The sequence below is a fragment of the Paramisgurnus dabryanus genome, chromosome 12, assembly GCF_030506205.2.
Source record: "Paramisgurnus dabryanus chromosome 12, PD_genome_1.1, whole genome shotgun sequence".
NCBI classification, from domain to species: Eukaryota; Metazoa; Chordata; class Actinopteri; order Cypriniformes; family Cobitidae; genus Paramisgurnus; species Paramisgurnus dabryanus.
Genome location: NC_133348.1, coordinates 20,425,204 through 20,450,953, shown reverse-complemented (window position 1 = coordinate 20,450,953; position 25,750 = coordinate 20,425,204). Strand labels below are relative to the sequence as shown.

The following is a 25,750-nucleotide window of genomic DNA, read 5'->3' as shown; positions in this document are numbered from 1 at the left end:
GGACATTATAGTCAAACCAAAGCATAATAATGAGAACCTCACTGCTGCCATATATCACACTCATTATATAGACAGGGAGAGAGCAAGAGATAGACTGGAAGGAAAAGATAAATTGAAGATAAGACTGTGCTATCACAGGAGGAACAGATTGCAGTCTCTGATAATGTGTAACACTTAGCAGAGTATTGTACATCACACTTTTATACGTGGTGATTTGTTTTCCCCAGACTCAATTTTTTGTTTGTAGCACACAATGGTGTGTGCATGCAGGGGTTGGCATATGTATGAGTGTAGATGTGCTTCGGGCCATTGCCGTATGTGTGTGTGTATGTGTTTGAGCTCCTGAGTGGAGCGTTATTAATGTGATTCTTCCACATCCTTGATACGCCAGTAAACCAAAGGGCTTCGCTCTACCCCGAGTACGTTTTTACCCACAGGCACACACACACTTTGCCTTCACAAAAAGGCACATTAACATTCACACCCGTGCCCACACTTTCCCAAACACAACGTGCATTTGGCCTTTCAGGTTGCTTACACCCAAACCCTTGCACACAAAGTAGATCTCTCGCACGCACAAACACACATTAACTTTGGACTTTCTCAGAGCAGACTGAGTGTGCGAGTGTGTTTAATCAGTAGGTTAGCACTTCTGTGTACTACACAAGTGAGAGAACACAGTGCCGCTCTGTACCATCGGCAGTGTTAGAGATGGATGACTGCACTGATATTAAAACCCTCCTCTGCTCTGTGGAGAGAATTTTAAGTCCCTGCTGGGTGTTTAATAGTTAGCGCTTTTATTCTCGCACACCATTCAGATTCACCAACTTCAAATTGGAGCTTTGAAAGTGTGCTTGTGCCTTTTTGTTCCAATTGTAGGTGATTAAAGGGACCATATTTAAAATTATTTGTACTTTCTCTAAATGCTCACTTATAGTCAAGGTTTATTGCAAGGTTGAACTTCACAAACAGCTTCATGTAGCAGTAATGACTTTTTTCCACCAATGGAGACGAAGGGAGTGTCTAGGAAAATTGGATTTAAAACATTTGTAGCTTTCATAAGATACAACTTTTGTTTTGTGAGACTACTAGTAACATGTAAAGAGAGTGCTTCAGGAACACTGGTTCCCTCACTAAAAAGCCCATTATTGCAAAAAAAGCTCTTGTTTAACGTAAGTTTATGCCACTTACATAAACACAACGTTTATGAATTCTGAAGTCAGAATTAGTTTTTATTTTCAAAGTAACACATTTATTATAATAATAATAACCTTTATTTTCTATAGCGCCTTTAAATGTACCAATTTTTGTATCTCAAAGCGCTGTACAGAAACAATTAAAACACTAAAGATACAGCACACAAAAATATTTAAATTAAAGACACATCACTGTAAAAATAAACATTAAAGACAATAAAGGTAAAAAAGGATTTTTAAGCTAAGATTTAAAAATACCAAAAGATTTAGCTTGCCTAATCTCAATCGGTAGAGAATTACAAAGTTTTGGAGCTAATAAAGAAAAAGCCCTGACTTTGAAAAGTTGTGTTGTTCATCACAAAAGATGTAATTGTCATAAACTTTTGTCAAACACAGAGCTTTTTTGCAATTATCCAAAAGTCTATGGGAAAACTGAATATCTCATCCCTGTGGCACTCTATTACTCTTTAGGTGTTGCTGTGCCTTTAAGATAGTTGTCACTGCTGCATCCTTTTTGCTGCATTGCATTGTGACAGGTTCCCAAAACAATCTGCCTGAAATGTGCTGCACAAACTCTGAAGGTCAGAATGAAATGATCAGAGAACAGGTTAAAAATAACCTTTGGCTGCTCCTTTCTAAAATTGGGATTGCTCAGTATGCAGACACACAAGTGTTACCTTAACCAGGATAACAAGTTTGAAGAAACTTCTTGAAAATTTAGATCCCTAATGCTAATTTTTGTATGTTAATATACTTATGTCTGTGATTTCACAGACATACCTTTTTTAGCTATTCTGGTAGTTTACATAAACGTCTATTTAGATATATGACCCTTTAGTGTAAAATCCAGGCTAAAGTCTCATAGGGGCAGTTTTCTGGACAGGGTTTAGAGTAATCCATAAAATTTAAGTTGTTTTTACAAACATACCTTACAAAAAACAATACCGGTGTTTGTGTGCATCTTAGTGCAAAACAATGGCACTGATAATATATTAAGATATGTCAGGGCAAGGTGTTTTTAAATTAGGGCAAACATGTATTTTAGTCTGGGACTTGGATTAATAACCCTGTGTGGGAAACCGCCCCATAATGTAATGAGATCAGGGGGAACAAAGTTTGATTTTAGTCTTGATTTCTCATATTTTAATCTTTGATATTCCCATCATTCAATAGCAGGGGACTATTTTTGGGCCCTGCGTAATATCATTAAAATATCGAAAAACATCGATATTTGGTTATTTTTGAGCGTGATGCTAATGGTAGGGATGAGAGTGAAGCCTATGAATGAAAACATGAAATAATTACGTCTTTTCATTCTTAGGCTTCACACTCGTGTGTGCGGGACACCCACGACAAAAACTGGTTGTGTGAACGGGTTTTTACAGCTCATTTAAATGACGCGCCAATCGTTTTTGATACCATGTGCTTAGGAGGATCATGACATTACACATTGTAGAGATGAGAGATAGAGAGAGAGGTAAGAATGTTGCCCACATCGAAAAAACTTAAAAGAAGTCTAGAAACAAAGTATTAAAGTATGTATAGCCATGTCACTCATCTCATTACAATATGTTAAAGAAATAGTCTACCCTTTTGCCATATTAAACTATGTTATTACTTCAACCTAGACAAATTAATACATACCTATCTTTTTTCAATGCATGCACTGTACAGCGCGTTGTGAAAGTGTTAGCATTTAGCCTAGCCCCATTCATTCCTATGGTACAAAAAAAGTTTTATTTTGTGGCACCATACTTACTGGTATAACTCCTCATGTAACAGTCTTTAAATAGGGAAAACACGGAAGTGTTTGGTGGCTTCCCTGTTTGGTACCATAGGAATGAATGGGTCTAGGCTAAATGCTAACACATTCACGACGCGCTGTACAGTGCACGCATTGAAAAAAGATAGATATGTATTAAATCGTCAAAAGGGTAGACTATTCCTTTAACTAGATAACTGGATACAACTTATTGTATAGTTTAATAAAATAATGTATTTGGATTATACAAATACAGTCAGTTCACACGCACCAGCACAGCGCGTACACTGGCGCGGAGCAGAGCGAGACCTTTAGCCTATGTGCCAGGGCTTAGCCCCGGACGGCCCTGGCCCAATTTAGACCCATGTATCCGAGTCCTGATCAGTGGCCGGTTGCATAAACATAGCCGTGACATTAAGACTGCGTCTTAAAAATGATTCTGACTAACTAGCAATTGGTTAGGGCTAATCAGTCTTATTATTTGGATTTAAATTAGACTGATCTACCTTTATATGTAACATACTTAAAACATTTATGATCAGTCTTGAAGAAAAAAATTCATGACTAACTTTTAAGACTAGTCTTAAAGTTTTATGCAACCGGCCACAGGAGGTAACAGGAGGTCCAATTCCGATTGAGTCTGAAACATCCCTAGCTAATGGTCTAATCAGATTCAATGAACTGTGCTAAGCTATGCTAAAAGTGGTAGCGTCAGACCCAAATATCAGCTGAATGGATTCCAAAACAATAAGAATCAAATGTTTAACTCTAGGGGAGCTGGAAAATGAGCATATTTTCAAAAACGTTGTGTGTTACTTTTAAACTGCATTTAAGGTCTGAATTAAATATATTCACAGTAGGATTTTTCTTACTTTGAAAATGTAAACTGAGGATCATGAGCATTAAATGTTTCTAAATTTGGGTTAAAAGCAGGGTTTAATTAGAAACTAACCCAAGGTTAAGCACAGTATGAAAATCACTAATGTAATTTCCAGCAGAAACTACAGCACGATCAGCAGCTTTTGAAAAGCAGGCGTCACTGCTCACAGAAATTGGCTGCTGCCCAATTTTTTTCACTTCTCATTTGCATTAGTTGAAAACTTCTCACATTTATGACACATTTACTGCTTGCTTCACTGGCAGACCTACTATTCACATGTGAGCCCAGAGAATGAAAACGCCATTCTGTATTACTGAATAGACACATATGAAGAGCTCAGATGGAAAACCCTAGAAGTGCGTCTGACATGTTTTTTTTTTATCATACTCTTAATAGATTCTGCCAACAAAGTGGTATTTCTGAATGACCTATAAGCGAAAATGATTTTAAGTGAAAGTATTTGATGAACATTATAATAAGCTTTCGGTTAATAACATTAGCGCGTTTAGCGTGAGCTCTTTATAAGGTTTAATGATGTCTTTGTAGCATGTGAAGTCTTTATTTTTCTAAAATTCTTCTTTTATGACCCCTTTTAAAGACATATATAGGTGTTATTCCCTAATCATTTTTGTGTGTGTTGTATCTCAGATGCTGAGAACGTGCTCATTGCCAGACCTCAGCAAAGTCTTCAATGATGCTGCCGAACCTGAAGGCCCTGTCGCTCCTGAAAACAACCTGGAGGTTGAGGATCTGGAGGACAAAGGAGATGAACCATCTGAAACTGAAGAGTAAGACAAACATGGCTCTAAATGAATGTATACCTCCTCGCACACACACACTTGCAAGAACCTACACTGACACGTTCTCTCTGACTCTTAGTGTATACGATGATGATGATTTGAGAGAGCTCAGAGCATCTATGGAGAGGCTTCTCCAGGAACAGCGCAGTGACGATGATGAAGAGGAAGATGATGGTGGTGGTGAATCCAATGGGAGTCCTGCTGATGAAGAACCAGCTGGTGTTAATGGGCTGGCTGGTGTGGGTGGTAAACACAGTCCTGAGCCTCCTCTGGAGGTTTGCAATGGGATGGTTGAAGAAGAAGATGATGATGCTGGCCATGATGAGGAAGAGGCAGGTGAGCTGGTAACTGATGGAATGGATGTTGAGGAAGATGAAGAGCAGAACAGCAGTGAAGGTCAGCTCAACGAGGAGTGGCATTCAGGTAATGACAACTACATAGATATGGCTACACAAACTGAATAAGAATTAAGGTACAACAAACATGGCTCAACCCAAAAGCTTCCTGTATATCTACAAACATAACAAATAACTGCATTCATTAACACAACATAACACAGTGGCTAGCTGCATCCACAGACCAAACAAAACACAATAGCGAACTGGCTTTACAAAAACATCATTACACAACAGCGAACTACTGTACATCCACAAATACAATATAACACAATGGCTAAATGCATCTACAGACAAAGCATAACACACCACAGCTAACTGCATTTACAAACAACACAACAAAACTTTATGGCTGAGATCACTATACTGTAGCAATAAGAGCAGGTGCTGTGTTTATTGAGCTAAAGATATTGTTCTGGTTTAATAAAAAAAACTGATGATTGAAGGGCTTTGAATGACTACTGTGTGAATGATGTTTGCAAATAAAACAGGTCAGCATTCTATTGGCCAATATTTCACCGCACAATCATGTTGTTTAGCTTTGCAAAGCTTTTTTGATTGATTGTGGTATATCTACATCTCTGTGTCCTGTCTGTGAATGGGTCTGAATGCAGATGACAGTGAGGAAGATGATGATGAAGATCTAGAGCAGCAGGACAGCATCTTCAGTCGCCTTGAGGAGTTGCGGTTCAATCTTGAGCAGGCGATGGGATTTGAGAATTTCATCCAAGCCTACAACAAAATAAAGGTCAGATATTTTTTTAAATCCAGATTTTTTACAGTGACTGATTCAAGATCAGATCTACATGAAATGACAGCTTTCACCATGTCTCCAGGGACATTCAGTGGTTTTGCGCTCAATGCAGTGTGTTGTGGAAATACTGCATATCTGGGAGGTCTAGTGGTCGCCCTTCACCAATAACAATGCAGCCAAGTGCTTATAAAATAGGACATAAGTATTTTGTTTGTCGAGTTCTTTCTGGGAAATTCTGCTTCATTAGATACAGATGTTGTCCTCGGCCTTTAAGAATGAATACAAATCTTTAAAAATGTTTTTATATAGCAATAAATCGCTTTAAATCTCTGATCACTTCATGATTAGAAATATTTGAAGATGAAAACTTTTCCATAGTTTCTTCCAGTATTATTTGGGACTCATATGAGTCATATGTCGCGCTGGTATATTTGTAGCAATAGCCAACAATACAATACATTTTTATGCCAAAAATCATTAGGATATTTGGTAAAGATAATGTTCAATGAAGATATTTTGTAAAGTTCTGACTGTAAATAATAAATCATAAATGTATTAGTAATAATATTAATATGTGTTGCTAAGGACTTTATTTAGACAGCTTTAAAGGTTAATCTTTTTGCACCCTCAGATTGCTAATTTTATGATGTATAAATCCTAATTTTAAACAAAAATTGACCCTTATGACTTTTGAATTTTGTGGTTCAGGGTCACATATTATCATTTTTAAACTCCTTTGTGTGTTCATTCTGATAGGCCATTCACGAAGATGAAGATGAGAACATTGAAATGGGCTCCAGCATGGTGCAAAGCATTTTGGGAACCCAGCATCAGCACCTTTATTCGAAAATCCTCCAGTTGGTGATGGCAGATGGAGCTTACCAAGAAGGTAAAGTGTAGGCTATAGTGGGTTTGTCAATGTAATAATATAAATATATCATCTGAAATAAATTATGTTAGGCCTGGGCAAAAAATCGATTTAATGAAGTAATTCGATTTTTTGTAATGGCGCATTTTTGGCTGCCCGGGGGTTCCGTAGCGTTATTATAGCAACATCAACAACATCATAGCACACGTGAAACAGCATCAGCAAGCGACAACATCATCATCATAGCACAAACACATGAAACGGCAACAGCAAGCGACAACATGGCTACCGGCGAGAGTGGGAAGTTTGTTCCAAAGAAAGGAATAAAATCATTTGTCTTGCTTTTGATTAAATAAAAGCAAAATTTGCTTTAAGTTGTCTGCCGTTTGTACTTATTGCTTTTCTTAATAAGTGGGGGGGGGGGGAATCGTAAAAAATCGGAAGTCGAATTAAAAAAAATAAAATCGGAGATTTTATTTTTAGGCCAAATCGCCCAGCACTAAATTATGTTATCGTTTTTACTACTAGAGCTATTTAATTTGAGCTATCATTGTCAGTTTTTGCACATATATAATAATATATGAAGAGTTTGGTTTCAAAACGCAATAAATCCATTTTGACTAATTTGGGTAAAAATGTGTTTTCCATACCAAGAAAGTGAAAAGATGAAAACCACTATTTTCTGTTATAAACCTACACATAGCATCTTTAGGTTATAACAACATTACAATTATTTTATTTAAATAAATCCATAAGTTTTTTTTCAAAATGCTATAAATCTATTAAATCAAAATATAAATGTGCATTCATCTTTGCCATGTTATATTCATTTAGTTGACTAGTGGTAAACACTGATTAAAACATTAGTAGCATTAATCAAAAAACATGTACTTTGTCATTGCTGCTGTCATCCTTGGGACGTCGTCGCTGAACATTTTTGACAGCGTTCACCGATCAGCTGTAAAATGTTTTGGTCTTGCTCGATATTCGTTGGCTTTGAGTAAAAAAATTTAAGGTTTTTATAAGATCCCCTGGGGTCAATGTGTTAGCATGACAGAAGCTTGATACTGTTGTGTGAGAACAAGCAACAGCCAGCATTTTTCCTTCGCCCGAGTGCCACTTACGTAAATTATTAGATTTTGATGGCTTACGTTTCTTCACCACCACAGGTTTATCAATGCCATCAAAATTACTATTTTGTTTTTGTTTATTAGTTGTTCATGAAGTAAAAAGTAGATGAGGAAAACTAGGATTCTGTGCGTATTCAAAGCGGCACCCTTATTGTTTACAATGCGTGGAATGGTGCGCTGTGATTGGTTAAGCAGATTTATTGCATTCTGCAGAAAAGGAGGACTGGCATTTGTCGCGGTTTGGAGAAAATGTGACAGAATAACACGGCGGATATTGGATTTTGCGTAAAATGCAGAATTTACTTTTTAATACTGACCTGATACAATACTGATTTTGGCAGTACAAATTTTTTTTAAATGGCGTTTTTCACGTGTTGGAACGAAACTTTTCATACAGTATTTACACATCTTTTTTTATTTTGAAGGTAAGGTAATGTCTGTAAATAACCTTCAATAGAAGATTTTTTTCAGCAAATACCTACAGTAAATGCTGATTCATTCAAATAAATCACAATAATGCAATCGTATGCTAAATATAAACAGCTTATTCAGTACATATTATGTATTAAATATCCACATTGAAAGTCTAATCTGTTCATGCACTCTTCTGTGTGAAGCCATTTGATGTTCGTCTCACACAATCTTGCAAAGACATATTTACAAGTTAATTTACAGCCTGATCTCTGTAGAAATAGATCAATGATAGGAGTGGGTGTACGAGAGTGCAGCCATTTCATCCACTGCAGTATATCAAGCACTTCAGAGAAAACACACACACACACAAATTCATAAAGAGATAAATTGACACGCTGCCTCTTTCTTTGTTCGGGCATAGCTCAAATGCATCTTCCTGTTGTGCGATCAATTTCCTTACTCTTTTTATGTGCGCATGTGCCTCAAGCTCCCTCCTAGTTATTTTTCTCCTGTTTTTAAGTTCATAGACCGAATGATACAAGACATGCTGCATTGCTTAAAGCAGTTGAGTGCAGTAATGTGAGGGTATTCCTGGCATTTACAATATGCGTCGAGGGATCATTGTTGTTGATTTTAACATGACCTCTGACATGAGAAATATAGCCTGGATGTTTTCTTCAGATCTCTTCAGGTCGTATAAGTCAGTCTTTCCTAACAGTTTTCTTTTTCTTGTGCCTCTCTCTCGCTCTCTCTTTCTCAGATAATGATGAATAGGAGTTATTCATCCGTGCCAATGGCAGCCTTGGACAATCTGCTGGCAGGCTGAAGTGTTCCCATGATGCACTCTGACAGACTGAGGAGGTGCTGCTCATAGAGGATGGGGTGAAGGGGGGGAAATGGGCCACTCAAGCACGGGCCGTTTACAGTCTACGGTTCGATTGTACTTCTGACTTCCATATCCTAAGTAACTAAAGTAAATTTCGTGCGTATAAATGTACTGTGGGTAATATTTAACCAAAGCGTAGCAGAGTGTTAGCAGATGAGGGCGAAAAGTAAGTGTGTCCCCCTAGCTGTTGACAGACTGTATGTGAAATTGCTGCTCTGTGCTGTATTTACTAACAGCTGAAGCCATGAAAACTGCTTTTTAAGGCTTTGGACTGGCCTGGGAGGTCTAGTGTTGGGGGTCAGAGGTCAATCATCTGCCCAGTTTCAGGTACTCGTGCACAACAGACAGCAGGTTTTACGCAGCTGTCTACCTCAAATACAGACTCGTCCAAGTAAAAATAAGTCTTCTCAAACCATTTTTTTTTCAGAATCTCTTTTTATACGTTTTACTGAAGTAACGGTTTACATGAAATCATATCACCTCTTAAGATTTCTTACCAATAAAACAATTTTGGGATGTGAAGGAACTGCTATTTAAAGAGATTGTGAGGAGATACTATGCATATACAGAGCAACTATACAATAGCGTGCTTCGTTTGGTGTTATTTTGGGTTTATGACAGGCATTTTAAATGCTTCGTGCATGTTGTACGCAGCTGCACCTCCAGCTGGGTATGCTGAAATGGTTTTCTCATTTTAGTCGCTGGCAAAAGTGGTACTTGAAAGTGTACAGAAAAAAATGTATAGCATTCTAAAGCAATTGTTTAATAATTTGCAAACAATATTACTGTGTGATTGCATGTTGTGTATATTTGTACTGAGAATTAAAACATACATTTTTGAGAGAATGCATTGCCTTGTGGGTATTTGGTGTTCTTGCGTGTGAGAGTTTGGAAGTGACAGATGCGGTTTGGATGCGAAACAGCTGAGCTGAAATCGGTTGCCAAAATCTATTTTCAGATACCTATTTGAGAGGGATTTTCTTCGCCCGTTTTGAACCTGATTGGCCGTGTGAGCTGTCAATCAAGTTGCAATCGTGCAGCTGTCACATGATTTGGCTGGAAGCGTGTAGGGGTTTCCTTTTATCAGAGAACACCCATACATTCCCAGACAACCACAGACTATTGTGGGTGTGTATAACTTTGCCAAATATCTTGGTAGATGAGTCATGTTGTTCTCTGTATTAAATGAAGAGCCTGACAGTTCATTCATTTGCATTCTGAGCTATTTAAAGTATTCTGATTGTGTATGGGGAAGCATTGTTAAATCACTTGGACAACCTTAATCAGCAGTAATAGTAGATGATCATCACTCTGGTTGTATACCTGTACTGTATATATGTGTGTGTTTGTGTATAAGCTAAGCAATTTGCATTCAAACTTCATCCCCATTGCATCTTTGCAATACAATTAAACAGCAAACAATTTCTGCGATTTGTGCATATCAATTTGCTTTTAATTTCTCACTCCATTTTGCGCTTTGGTCGGCAATAAACTCAATTGTCTGTCATTTTATACTCATCGTCACAGTTAATTGTGGCTCTGTGATGGTCCATGCTATGCAAATAAATGTACGTGATCCTATGGGAAAAGATGGTAGAGAATTAATCCCGCCGTGCTGGAGGAGGGAACGCACTGATGGATGAAAGAATAGATTTTTATTTTATTTTCATTGCTGCGTTTTGCTCTCGTCTGAGTGTGAGCTGCCTTTGAATTTTAAAGGGGAATATTGTGCTGCAATTTTCCAAATGACAGAGAGTCATAAATCGCACCGTTACGATTAATGTTTATTCTGAAATGCTTTGAATTAAAGAGGCAATGCAGTTAACTGTCATCAAAAATACCCATTTTACTATTGCCCGAGGAAATGTAGGTTGCAAAAGAAGTGTTTGCCATCAGATCGAGCCCATAAAGGGATAGTTAACCCAAACCCATTTTTTTCACTTTCATGTTGTTACAAACCTGTATAAATTTCTTTGTTCTGATGAACACAAAGGCTGATATTTTGAGGAATGTTTGTAACCAAGCCGAGGCCCCATTTACTTAACGTAGTAGGAAAAAGAATACTACGGAAGTCAATGGGGTCCCTGATTTGATTTGATCCTCAAATTTGTGTTTATCAGAACAAAGACATTTATACAGGTTTGTAACAACATGAGAGTGAGTAAATGATACATGGCATTTGACAAATCCATTCATTTGAACACGAGCTGTACATATATTTATGGTCTTGCCATAGTAATTCAATGAAGGAGACTGTCCTCTAAAAATAACGACCTTCATAGGTCGTTTGTGCAAGCACCCAATTATGACGTAAAGTGACGTATTAAGGGATTAGTGTCCTCTAGTGGCAGTAGCTTATACAGCCTTTTGTTACGTTTTATTACACAGATTAGACACATTTAATTTTATACATTTGTAAATGTAGAAACAGTTTCATAAACATTTATGGTTTTAAAGATATTTTGGAGCACAACCACACCCTTACCCTAAACCCAACCACTTCTCAACTACATAAAACACAACATGCAAGTAAAAGTACAGTCAAAGGTATTTATTGCATAAAAGTATTAAAAACCATTCGCGTTGCTAACCTTGCGAACTGAAGCCATACGATTACTTTATATGAAGAACTCTGTGATCAAAACGTAATTTCTCATTCAAACATAAACCAGCATGACGTAGACGGTCACAAGAGCCAATAGCGCTTCACATTCTTAGATAACGTAATGATGCAATCGGTCACGAGAGCCAATGCCTTTTCACAATCATAGATGACGTATCATCGCTATTTCTGGCTGCAGTTTTTGAATTTGTGTACACCGGATAAGATATTTATTTACAGAAGATTGTCATCACTTTTGCATCTTTTCATCAAATAAATCGATTGTTTGACCTCGGTACACTTGGAATATTTTAAGTACATTTTTAAAAAGGTGTGACTGTTTTGTATGCTGTGTTTATATATCATATAAATACATGGGTTCGTTATTTGCCCTAAATGCCTGCATAGTGTAATGTGTAATAAAATGCAATTAATCCTGGCAGTTTATATTTAAAATCTTACAAAATATACCCCAAAATATAATTTTATTCCCTAATATATTTAGTTTCACCTGCTGCCGGTAGAGGCGCTAATTTAGTAAATGAATCAATTGGTCGTATTTGGTGAAATGGGCAAACGACCAAAGCAATTGTATGGGTTGGAGAATAGGTTGGAATGAAGTTTAAGTCTGGACTTTAGACTACCTCAATAGCTCTTTAACCATTCTGGTAGAACTGCTTGTATGCATGAACCATCTGTGCTTTACTTTATGAACCGATGCATTAACATTCACCAGGAGAATCTCTTAAACATGAGCCGAATGACAAGGTCCTGATGTTGCAAAACCTCCCCAAACCATCACATTACCACTATCATGCTTGACTGTCAGTGAGGCTTTGCTTTTAAAAAGCACTGTTCGGATTTCACCAGCAGTGATGGGTAAAGATTCGTTTTTTTTTTTGGTTGAAGATTAATGACACACAGCATAAAAATATTCAAAAACAGTCAAAAGTACAAACACTTTTCCAACACTACCATGTTTAGTATTCATGGACATGAAGGTCACCTAAAAAGCAAATCATATCCAAGGCCCTTGCACACTATGGAATGTTTGATATATTCGTGACGGATGGGTTGAGTGGAATAAAATGAGATGACAGCAGAATGGATCGTTCAAGAACAGCCATCCTCTAAGTCTCCTGTAAAATCTTTTAGCCATTTATCAAATCCCAGGGGTTGAGTTAATTGACTTTGTGGGTTGAGGTTTGGCGATATGCGAGTCCGCGAGGAAGATCTATGTATATATGCATAATGCAAAACATACATATTCATGCTCCATTTGCCCAAGCACAAGAATGAATCGCTTGTGTGCATCTCGCAAATTTCATAGACGGCTTTGTGCTTAATCTGACAAGTGTTTTGCCTCGAGCTATAATTTTGCCGAGTCTTTTTCTCTATGGGAGCTAAAACACAGATCTAGTTTATATGTCCAATCTCCGAGGGGGTTTATAAATGTAGGTTAGGTTAAGTTTGAAACCTCCCCCACCTGAAGGGAGATTGATGCTGCTCTTTCATTAACCTCTGTGCTAGTTAACTGTCTCTGCTGTGGAGACAAACTGCACTGCAACATTTAATATCCTGCTGAAGTCCTCCTGAGACGGGAGGAGCTGTGAGATTATCGACAATGCGGCTATGTATTGATAAAGGTATTTGGGTGTGTTAGAGACTCAGAAAGGGAAAAAATAAAGCAGAAGTGTTTGTGTACATTAAACAATGGGAGTTTTCTTTCATCCTGTCTGTTTTGCCACTCCTAGTTGTATTTAATTTGATTCTTAAACAGGGTATTGTGAACAAAACACCCTGTTTTTAAAGACCTCATAAATCACATATCATTGAGTTTATCTCCTGTGCTATTATATGCACTATTGCAACAGGAGGATTGGGTAGGGCATGTCAAAAGCCTTTTTTTCCCCAGTTTTTTAGGCATTTCGTAACATCCTGGACAATAATGAACACTTGCCAAACACGGCTTAGGGTTTTCTTTGCAGATTTACTTAATCCAGCTTATCTACGACAATAGAGACAAAGAGATCCAACCAATATTTTGGTGCTTAACCCCAAATCATCCTGATTATTTTATTGACATTGATCTTAGGCTTGAACAGTGCTTTCCTAATGCCTCATATATCACCATTATGAGGCACTCACAATACTATAGGGTGTAAATATGCATTCCAGTTGAATCTTGCAAAAGACATTCAGTGTTAAAGGGACATTCCACTTTTTTGAAAATGTGCTCATTTTCCAGCTCCCCTAGAGTTAAACATTTGATTTTTACAGTTTTGAAATCCATTCAGTTGATCTCCGGGTCTGACGCTAGCACTTTTAGCATAGCTTAGCACAATCTATTGAATCTGATTAGACCATTAGCATCGCGTTAAAAAATACGCTAACCAAAGAGTTTCAATATTTTTCCCATTTAAAACTTGACTCTTCTGTAGTTACATCGTGTACTAAGACCGACAGAAAATTAAAAGCTATGATTTTCTATGCAGATATGGCTAGGAACTATACTTTCAAACTGGCGTAATAATCAACGACTTTGCTGATGTAACGTGGCTGCAGCAGGCGTAGTAATATTACGCACTGCCCGAAAATAGTCCCCTTGGTTACTTTCAATGGCAGGGGACTATTTTCGGACAGTGCGTAATATCACTACGCCTGCTGCAAGACCAGGTTACAGCAGCATAGTCCTTGATTATTACGCCAGAATGAGAGTATAGTCCTAACCATATTTGCCTATAAAATATTAACTTTTTATTTCCGTCGATCTTACTACACGATGTAACTACAGAAGAGTCAAGTTATAAATAGGAAAAATATTGAAACTCTTTAGATATTTTCAGCGCAATGCTAATGGTCTAATCAGATTCAATGGATTGTGCTAAGCTATGCTAAAAGTGCTAGCGCCAGACCCCGAGATCAGCTGACTGGATTTCAAAATGGTAAAAATCAAATGTTTAACTCTAGGGAAGCTGGAAAATGAGCATATTTTTCGAAAAAGTGGAATGTCCCTTTAAAGGTAATGATGTTTATTTATTGATTGCTAGACCAAGTAAAAACATTGTTACTGTTGACTACTCTTATTATTTTACTACATACTTTATTGCTGTATGAATTTACGATTTTTTTTTTATTGTTTTAATGTTAACTGAAATATGAGTAGCTGATACACACATACATACCCTTATTGTGTCTGACATTAGAGCATGAATTCACAGTTTCATAGATTTAGATGGTCGTAGTAGTTGTCATGGCCTTGGATAACAGATGTGTTCAAGCTGCAAAGGATCACTGAATCCATTATTCTGTGTGTCACATCTCCTCTCTCGTCCCCCCTCTCTCTCTTTCCCTATCTGTTTCCTATTCCCCCCATGCTTTTTATTGCCAGCGACACAGCTGTTGTCTCAAACGTGGCAGAACTGTGCATTAGTACACGAGTGTGTGTGGTTGCAAATTGCTGTTCACAAATTCACTAGCGGGAAAAATAAAACCCCCAGCAGCATAAGTGAGGCTGTGATGCTTTTCTCCTTCTAGCCAATAAACTTTCCTGTCATTTTAAAGTATTACAACATCATTTTCATCCTTTTGCATCACACATTTCTGGAGAATGCATCATTATAAAGCTAAGAAAACAAAAGTAGGAAACAACAAAAGCAAGTTTTTGCATGTAGACACGTTTGATCGGTTCACACTGTTGTTATTCCAAGCTCAAAACAATCCCGATCTGTGATGGGGTCAGAGATAAATCAAAGCAGGCCTTTCCTCTGGGGTTATCCAAGAAATTTGCACCAGGTTTTATAGCCTCTACCCCTCCCTTTAGGGGCTGGGATAAATGACCCCCAGCAACAGTGAAATATGACCAGAGGTCTTCTGCCATCTCCAGTGGGATCATGTCTGACATCCAAGAGCTGTGTGACCATAAATCTACCAGCTTTATTATTCTCGCTTTCTTTCCGCTTGGAATACTATTCCTTTCTTACCCCTCTATTATGTTTCATACACATTTGCCTACATTTGTTTTTCCTTCATCTGATTGATTGTTCTCATTAGTCAAGACATAACAATACTGTTAATGTACACACATCTTTCATCATTCTCATAGGCACTTGAGCTTGTTCAAATCAACCATTTGCAGATGATTTAAAATCAATCATTTACATTGGTTTCAGAATGTGCACTATTTAGTTTAGAGCACAAATAGCTCATAACTATATGTTGTAATTGTCAGGCAGACAAAGGACTAGACAATTTCAAAATCAGCTCTAACGTTGTGTAACACAGCTAAAGCTGTAAATAAACCATGCTTAGAACATGCAGTGCAGTGACTTTTCGGACAATGACCGAGTAACATACTTATAAAAATAAGCTACAGATCTTACCCTTGACTTATGCAATAAATTCCTACAAGATATGTTGTGATCCAATGAGGTAAAAGCCTAGTGCTTTTACAGTAGAACTTGAAAAAGCCTACAGGAGAAATGACTTTCGGATAAGGCATATGCCACCTTAAGACAAAAACCCTAGTCACTTAAGTATTTTTATCCCTTCGGGCAGTCTTAGTCATGAATCACTCAAACATTCTTTAGTTCCTAAAACCTTAAAGAGCAGCGCCCGAGGCTTCGGTTTGTATGATAAAACCCGCCTTTGTGGGATGAAAGCAGAGTGTTATTAAATAATGAGTGTTTAAAAATGAAAACACTTTCTGTTTGCCTATTGAAGCTAAATGTGTTTGTTCCTACAGTTGTTATGTATCAGCAAATCATCTGATCTGATATAAACAACATTCACAGCCTATGGTGCTCTGTGTGTCTGATGATCTCAAAACAACAGGGACCGTGTGAGAATGATGTGTCATTTTAAAAGGTCTCTTGCACAGTTTACACACCGGTGATGTAACTGGTTGTTCTTTTGACAACTTAACTTACATGTTAACCTTTGTGTGTGCCAGTGTGCATGTAGCAACTTGACCTTTGAGCACAAGGTGGAGGAAAAATGCAAAGCTTTGTGAATAACAATGCTACATGTCATATTTGTACCTATAGAGCTATGTTTGTACTATACTAAATAAACAACATTAATGCAAACTGTGCAGCAAAGAATTTTGGGGAAAAAAAGCGTTATGCAATGATAAAAATTATGAAATGCTTCAAACAGTTGTATGATTAATTTTGTCACATTACCTCACACGTGCATTTAATGCAGAGAGTCTTACAGTTATTTTCTTTTTAACAAAGGCTATTTACCATTTTACTTTTACATTTTGTGAAACAAAAATGTCTCAACTCTTATATTGTTGTTATTATTTGTTTAAGCTCATCAATCCCATCGGAAATGGAAAGTTAAATGGCACTTGTGTGCATTGCGGGAAAGGGTATTCCTTGAAATACAGTAGTATTCCCATTGTGGAATATCATATTCCTTGAAATTTGTTTTTACATCTTGTCAGAATAGTAGTAGGCCATCTGGGTATATGAAAATGTGCATACTATGCACAGTATGCATGCTATACACTGTAAAAAGTAAAAGTTGGATTACCTTTAAAAATTACTTTAATTGGTAATACCAAAAAATATATGTTTAAGTAAAAAATGTAAGTTGAAAAAACTTTTTTAGGTGTTACCAACTAAAGTTTTTTTTTTTAAGTTGATCCAACTTTTTACAGTCTAGTACGGTATAATTAGTATGCTATTGCAGTTGCAAGTTATTGCATTTTTGTTAATCTCTATTCACCTGCTATAGTAATTTTAATGTTTTAACAATTTAAAAATTATTATTTAATTATAAAACTATAATTATTTATTAAAAAAAACTTGATGACTCAACTCTTGTGGTTTTAGCCACGACTCGACGCAGGCGTTGATTATAAACAAACTATAATTGTAAAATGCTATCCAATAAGCTTCGGGTAGGTTAGGATGAGAAATTAATGCTAATTATAGGTACATAAGGAATCATTTGGCTTCTGTCAGTTGTTTTGTAATGACCTTTACAAATCCTGCAGTGCCTCAGAAAAGTCAGTGTATTCTCTCAGCTTTGGTTTTGAAAACCCTCCCTCCCGAGTCCCGACTGCCTATGCTAGTACCGCGTCACACAGTATCAACGCCGCTCGTCATGGCGCTCGGACGCAGGAACTCGCTTCTCCTGTTTTTCTTTTTCTTCACATTTTAATCTACCCGAATCTCTTGGACTCGAGTCGTATACTGTTTCGACTCAACAGCTGAAGAGGGCTGACCCAGTCCTTGCTTTGTTAGACCGATCTTAACAAATAAACTTGTGTCCGACCGGGCGATCGAGATTTCAGGAACCCTTTTCCAAGACGAATTCCCTAGTTTGAGGAACTCGGGAAAGAAACTGTTCTGGAAGAAGAGGAGGGGTGAGAAGGGGCCCTTTTTAAAGGTAGCGTTACGTTTGCTCTCACAAGCTTTGTATTGAAATGTTTAATTCAATTCACACTGGAGAAAAAGTTTGCAAAGTTACGTGGGAATCCAATCAACGTGTGCGCGATCTATTCAGCTGGACAAACGTGTCCATGAAAGCGTCTGTCGCGTACTGTTTGCCGTGACACTGAAGGCAAATCACACACAGAATACTTTTGTAACACTTTGGTTTGCAAACGCTTTTTCCTCTACTTCGTCAGATCACAATTCTATGGGTTATTTAGTTTCAGGGTTGATTAAAACAGGCTTTCTCTGCTCGGAGTCGACACATTTGTAACGCCGCTCGAAAACAACGTAGCCACTGTTGGCTTTGTAGTTATTACACGCAAGGTTATTGTTTTTATTCAGGACTTTACGATAAAGAGGGCGAGGTTGAGTGTTTGCTTTACAGGCTTAATTGTTTAGTGGATGTAAACTGCACAGCCCTGAATAAAAGACTTAATGCTGCATACAAAGACGACTTTTTCTATATTAAAACCTCCTTTCTGTCTGTATAATGGAGCAAGTGTATTGCAGGAAGCCAGTATCCTGCTGTTTCAATTGCAGTTGGTCTCTGTTTATTGAATAGTGTTTCTCAATGAGTCTGTTAAATGGGGTCGTGTTTATGTTTTAATAAGGATAACGGGTACCTTAGGAACATTTACTAGAGTTTTATTATAGCTAAAGTGTGGTAACGTCGGTTTTGGTAGAATTGATTACCATTTTACCACACATATCATGATTAAACTACCTTTCCGGTAGTGATACAATGGATAATTTGTTATTAAACTAGAAAATTTTTATATAATAAAAAAATTATAGAATAAAACTGGTTCATTTTTAAAAGGGGGTGAGATGAGCTCGACGAGGCACTGGACAGGCGCGAGCACCACATCCTCGTTCTTCATGTCTCTGCTGTTTTTGCCATGTTTGCTGTGCTTTTTCTAGACCAGTTGAGGAAAAGTCCGTTTTCATATAACTTACGAAAATTAACCATGTTACTACAGTAACCATAGTTCAACTTTGCTATTTATAATAAACTCATAGTAACCACAAAATCTCACCATAATATAGTAATTATAGATATTTTCAGTAAAACTGGTAGTACAAACGATACTCAATCCGCCAAATAGCAATCTTTACTATAAAATCATGGTTAATTTTCATAAGAGATGTCATTGTTTGGAAACATCCTCGCTAAGCTTCGTTTACATCTGTGATGTGTCTGTTTGTGATCCAATCGCATGTGGTCAGCGCTAAAAGCAGATTTAACAGCTTTAAATGGCTTTAAACGTGCTCATACTGATGCGTTTAAAACGCACGCGAGTACATTTAAACGCTAATTCATCATGATGCCTCGCCTACCGCCTTTTCATTTTCAGTGAACAAAAGTTTGCCGCTTACTAGGAGCTTTAACAAAATGTATATAAACCGCACATATTCACATGCACAGATCTTCAGCATGTCTGATTTCAATGTGCATTGACACAATCCAGTTCAGATAATAGATCCCTTAGGAAAGTTAACCATTGTTTGCAGTAACCGTGGTACACCTTTGGTATTTGTTGTAAAACCATAGTAACCACAAATTGATCGTGGTCTAGCTACAGTACAGCAACCATAGTTTAGCCATGATATATTTGTAGTAAAATTATGGTAATACATATGTTATAAAGGAGCAAGCCTACTGCACTCGCTAAATATGAGTTGGTTGCAATCAATTGATTTTGTGCTCAGAGTATAAAGCGTATTCAATTTAAGCACAGTCTCCTATACTGTCCTCTTATTCGTTTACTAGGTAGTCCAGAAAACAGAGTGACTGGTGGTCACTGGAGACACATTACTACCAAGTGTAAATGGCCATTTGCTCACCTGACCACTTGTGGTCGGAAAACCCAAAACGCATTATAATACGAGGTGTAAACAGCTTGCCATTGTTGTGAAATGTGATATATGGCTGATGTATTGGAGAATAGCTTTATAATGAAATTTTTTTTGGCTTTTTGCAGTGAATGCTTGAGACATCACCATGACTGCGGCATGGGAGTGACGTGATAGCTGGATCAGACTTTTCCTCCAAACATCCTCTTATCTGCGCACCCACATCATGCCCTTATCTCTTCAAACGTACAAAACTGATTGAATGAACGACCACACTGAGAAAGATTGTGCTAGTGTGAAAATGGACGAGTCTGCGCTCCTCGACCTGTTGGAGTGCCCGGTATGCTTGGAGCGGCTAGACGCCACGGCGAAGGTGTTACCGTGCCAACATACGTTTTGCCGCCGCTGCCTGCTTGGAATTGTGGGATCACGTGGAGAACTGCGCTGCCCGGAATGCCGGACGCTGGTGGAGAGTGGCGTGGATGAGTTGCCGAGCAACATCCTCCTGGTACGGCTGCTGGATGGTATCAAGCAGAGGCCGAGGAGGACAGGAAGTGTTCACTCGGCGAGTACTAATGGATCAGCTGGAGCGGGAGTCCGGGGACAGGCCTCGGGAGGAGGCCAGAGAGATCAAGGTCCCACGGGGACGCAGTCTCAACGAGCTCAGGCCAAAACTACTCCAGTGAGGGTGAGTTTAAAAAGCTTGAGAGCTTGTTGACTAATTTAACATCAGACAAGTGTGGTCGAATAGAAAATCATATCTCTTTTTAGTATCAAAATCACTCAAACATAGTGATTCAATGGATTATTAGCATGTAAGTCAGATGGTAGACTGCCTGTCTGGCCTCACCCCGTCTGCCTCACCCCATCTGGTCATGGGTGGTGCGACGCTATCAGGATGAAGCAGACCTTTGGGACACACTCCCTCAATCTCTCTTTTTCACTGTCCCATCTGTGTCATGATTCTGGATAATGAGCTGTAAATCAATATCCAGTTTTTTTAATCACTTTGTGAAGTTAATGCAGTGTGGACTGTTTCTAAAAGTTTAGAGGAGACAACTTTTCTCTTATATATGAATAGTGTGGATGTAATATGTGTGGGTTTTTGTGTAGTTTGTATACTAGTTGAGAATCTTATTAGCTCAATTCATTGTTTTGCAACTAAAGAAACCGAGGTAAGTCTCCTTCCCTGCTGAGAAAAAGCCGCATTAACTGCCTATTACACTGCATTATTTTTGTTCTGTGTATGTTATTGTGGCCATTTTTATTCTTTTAAGCTTACATTTTGGAGACACTGTTGTGTTTGTTGGTGCATTAAACTTTGTGCCTGCATCCAAGGGAGTTTCTTTCATATAACTTTCAGACAAAGCGTCTCAGTGGACCCGCATAGTTGTCATAGCAGCAGTTTTGTGATTGTCTGTTTTGGTTCACCTTTTGGTTTAGTATGGTAACAAAACACAGGTGTCCCTACAATAAAGCCCTCTGGCATCTCTCCCACAAAGACTTCTGGGACAGAAAGAGGCCTCCACCCACAGCATGATGGGATATGTCGCTCTAAGCAAGTCGTCTCCGGTCTATAATCTCTTAATATCCATATTTCTTTTGTTGTTTGTAAACAAGTGCTTCTTCATGACAGGTGGATTATCCTACATTTCTAACAAAGTTTAAAAGATAGTCAATCTTTTATCAAACAAATTTGATGCACTCTCTTCACACGTTCCTTGAATTACCTTATCATTGTGAATATCACGCTTTAGGAACATTTGGTTTAGGCCTTTTTAACATCCAGTAAATTGATGTCCCTTAAGGTAGATCAGTACACCGAGATTAAAATCTTTATTAAAAAACACATTTTATTCTCTCCCGCAGAAACGCAGTGATCTTATCTACTCTTTCTTTCTACCCATTGTGCATTCATGCGGCAGCCTATTCAAAGGTGTATCCGAGGTGCTGTAAACAGTCTTGCTTCTAGCAGAAAGGGCTTTGTGCGACAGTTGTAGCTTCAAACAGAGTTTGTGATTCAGAGGTGATGCAAGGACCAGGAATGCATCTGAGACAACATGATAACAGAGAGCTGTTTGACTGGCAGGTCTGTTATTTAGGTCTTTAGAAGGGTTTTGTTAAGTTTGACACACGATATGAGCTACTTTGGATACACACAAGAAACACACTCGTGCATGGATGCCAGCTTGTGCAAAGCCTAAGAATTCCTCTTTGGTTAAAGGATACACAGAAGTCGACATGAACACCCCTGAGATCTTGGTTGTCAGGTGTTATGTTATGTGGCAGATTAAGCATCTGTGAACTTGAAAAGCGTTGTTACTTATAATCTCTTTTCTCTGGCCTGTATGGTGTTTTATCCTTGGTTTGATCTTGTGTGATTCAAGTGAAGGTGCCAGGACATAATAAACAACATTGTGTACTGTTCAACAAAACATGGTGTTAAACAAAATGTGTTTGTAGCCAATGTAACATTCTTGAAAATAAACAACTTTAGGCATGTTTACACAAAGTTTTCAACCAAAAACAGGAATCTTTTTATGCGTATCGTCTGTTCGTTTACATGAAACTGTGTTTTGATGTGTGTTTGTACTACTCAAGAGTTTATTAACGCTAAGTTTATAAAATTTGGACGCTTAATACGCCAGGGTACACATACAACTTGATTGTATGTATCGCTCCATAGTAGGGGTGTAACGAAACATTGTGCGATTCTGCTTGCTATGCTTCTCAATGAATAACAATGAAATGCCACTACATCCAAAAGCCAGAGGTCTGCTCTTGTGCAGAAACTCAATATGTACTGCAGAAGAAGAAACTACTAGGGTTAAAATACTAGGGTTAGGTATCGTTTGAATTTGAAGGATTCCGGTTCCGATTTCGATTCCTTGTTTCGATTCTGGTTCCTAGCAATTCTCAATTCTGATTCTTTCAAGAGGCAGGGTCAAAAAAGTTTAGGATATTTTAAATGAGCTAACTTACCAATGGTCTTTCTGAAGGAAATAGTCCGACCTTCTCCATCTATTTGAATATGAACTTTTTACTTTTTGTAAACTTTACTATGAATTTCTCACAGGGCTGTTTTTAACTACAATATAAATATTAAATAATATGAACTTGAATATAAATATTATAAATTATGAAAATATATACAGGGGAGCCATGAAGGCCTGCCATGAATAATGGCTCAAGGTTAAGGAATTTTTCTACTAGCCCAGTTAGGCCAGTGGTTAAAATTTTCACTTGCACTGCCAAAGTTTTCACTGGGCCCACCACAAAAAAGTAGGGATGTTTTGATCCGATACTTGGGATCTTACTAACAGGGCCGATCCAAATCTGACACTGTGTGTTACCCATGGTTGTTACTGTCAAGCTAAGGGCCTAAAACACTCATACATAATAAACTTTTGTAATGATGCAGCACTTGCCTCAAAAAGTCAAGTTACAGTGCTGTCAACTGGCCCGAGCATTGTTCATGTTGGCCTCAGGCTTTCCTTATTTTACAGCTCTGATAATACAGCGTTTTTAGTTATTTTTGTAGATCTGTGTAAACCGGTATCATTTTGATGACGACGTTGTGTGGTGTTTGTGAAATATTTCAAAAACTCAAAGGAAAACGTTTGTTTTTAGTACAATTGTTGTCAAGCAAACATACCTTTTTGTTTCCAGCATACTGATAAAACATGCACCCTGACTTTTGGTAGTTATGTAAAGGCCGGCCAATCCGACTGAATCAAAACCCATCAAACGGACCGCAAATGGGCTTTGGCCGTGGCATCTGAAGCCAACTGGACCTCATCCAAAGGGGTTCAAGTGTTTCTAAGAGCAAGATGTGAGGGTGATAGAGGTGGGGCATGGGGACTTGCAGGTGGATTCTTTGAGCTGCTGAAAAATGGGTATCGACATGTACTTTGATCTTTCCATGAGTCCAGCAGGCGAGTACCTCTCTCTCCCTCTCTCTATCTCACTGTCTAACTCTCTGCCTATCTCCCTTTTCCCTCCGATTTCTATCAGAGGTGAAGAATAGCAGGAGGTGTGGTCGAGGAGACAGATGCACAACAGCTTATTGTTTGCACCCACCTCTGATCTGACAGTCTCCGGGCAGTGACGCATCCAACACTGTGCGCTGCGGGGGGACACGAACTCTTACAGCGGTCTTTTAGATGTAAATAGGTGAGAAAGAGAGGAACAATGCCATAGTAGAGAAGAGAAACATGGAGGCAGTGAGAATAAGCTGGAAAAAGAGAAGGCGTCAGAAAGACACTCTGATGATTTAAGGGGCCAAATGTCAGCTGTGGATGGTGACTCTCCCTACCGCAGAGCTCCAAAGCCACTTGACTGAAACAACTCAGCAGAGCTCGTGCTGACTAATCACAAGGAGTTTTATTGTGTGTCTGCGTGCACGTGCGTTTGTGAATGACTAACTGAATGTCGCCCAGGGTTCACCTATTGTGCAAGTTTTAGACAAGACTTGTGTTCAGCCAACTGTGGTTCTGCACAGTTTTTGGCCGTGTGTGTAGCAGAAGCACAGTGTTCATTGACTTGGTTATTAGTTCGAATGAATGGAGATCTGTCTCACGATTTTCAGCTTTTCAGTGTTTTTATTTGCGGATGGATGGCTCTTATGGAATCTCACAAAGACTGGCAAACACAGGAGTAATTGGTTTGAGGTAGTCTGATGAGTCCTTCACTGAATAAACTCGCTGAATCCGACAGCGTTTATTGAATTACCATCTGGCACTCTTATAAAATAGTTTTTAACAATCTATTATGAAGGGAATATATTAAAACTTTGCTAACGTTGCATTTAGTGGGGGAATTTGTGTGAATTTGTTTGTGTTGAATGTTGGAACCGTTGGTTTCTCGCTCCCTTCATGATGTATACTGCACACCAACGTTATGATGGTTTAACCTCATCACTTTCTTCTTTCACCCTGAATTGACGTGACATTGCTTTCAACGGCTAGCGTGTCAACCGGGCGTCACAGATGAAACAAAGAGGAATGGCGCGTGGGGTCGTAGGTCAGGTGTGTGAGGTCGTGAGCGTGGGGTCAGAAGTAGAGCAGGAGGCAAATAGACGGTTAATGTAATTCAGAGTTACTCTTTGATCTTCCTCGTACACGCACTCAGAAAAATATTAATATTTAATCAGATTCTAAAGGTGCTTCGGTTGTGCCGGTGATGTAATCAATCTCCATATCTGGCTGGGAGAAAGCGTTTGCAGCTGTGTTGTTAGCCTAGAGCGCACATTTTCGCTCTTAATATCTTGTTATGAGAAGCAGAACGGATAAGTACTTGCATTTAATTGATGAACGGGTGCTTGGTTTAATGGCCATGTGGGCTGATGCTTAGGTTGCCACAACCCTACGGCATTCACGGGCCATCTGATGCCATATATCCACAAAAATGCCATAAGCATTCCAATTTAGATCTTATTGGCTGATGTACAGGGGTTTATTGCCTTGTCAGAAATAATTGAAAAAAGTAGAAAAAATGTTTGTTGTTTATAGCATCATGGAAATCTAAAAGATTTTGAAGATTTCTTTGAAGCACAATACTTATTATGTCCTTGATCACTGTATATTTAGTTTTGCTCTCAAGGCTATGTGATTTCAGATTTTCCGGTTTTGAATGTCGTGTAAAACTTTACTGTGGTCATTGACTTCAGATGTTGGTCAGACAGTTTCCTTCCTGTCTAGGTTGGTGGTTTTTGGCCAAAAAAAGCTGTTTGATTGTTTGATCTCGTAGAAGTACCCGCCGCCT

The 25,750-nt window shown here is 38.3% G+C and overlaps 2 protein-coding genes across 4 annotated transcripts in view; both read left to right on the top strand.

The window, feature by feature from the left end:
* nek1 (NIMA-related kinase 1) overlaps positions 1-9,931 on the top strand; it is a 33,339-nt gene extending 23,408 nt beyond the window's left edge. For all 3 annotated transcript variants that reach the window (XM_065257098.1, XM_065257097.1, XM_065257096.1), the window contains 5 exons: positions 4,487-4,626; positions 4,718-5,061; positions 5,648-5,781; positions 6,544-6,676; positions 8,960-9,931. In XM_065257098.1, the coding sequence (XP_065113170.1) occupies positions 4,487-4,626; positions 4,718-5,061; positions 5,648-5,781; positions 6,544-6,676; positions 8,960-8,973 (765 nt within the window). In that variant the 3' untranslated portion in view covers positions 8,974-9,931. The remainder of the gene's footprint in view (positions 1-4,486; positions 4,627-4,717; positions 5,062-5,647; positions 5,782-6,543; positions 6,677-8,959) is intronic.
* A 7,840-nt stretch (positions 9,932-17,771) lies between these two features.
* The window catches only part of sh3rf1 (SH3 domain containing ring finger 1), a 51,436-nt gene continuing 43,457 nt past the window's right edge, over positions 17,772-25,750 (top strand). The window contains exons 1-2 of the mRNA XM_065257093.1: positions 17,772-18,086; positions 20,116-20,675. Coding sequence (XP_065113165.1) covers positions 20,250-20,675 — 426 coding nt within the window. The 5' untranslated portion in view covers positions 17,772-18,086; positions 20,116-20,249. The remainder of the gene's footprint in view (positions 18,087-20,115; positions 20,676-25,750) is intronic.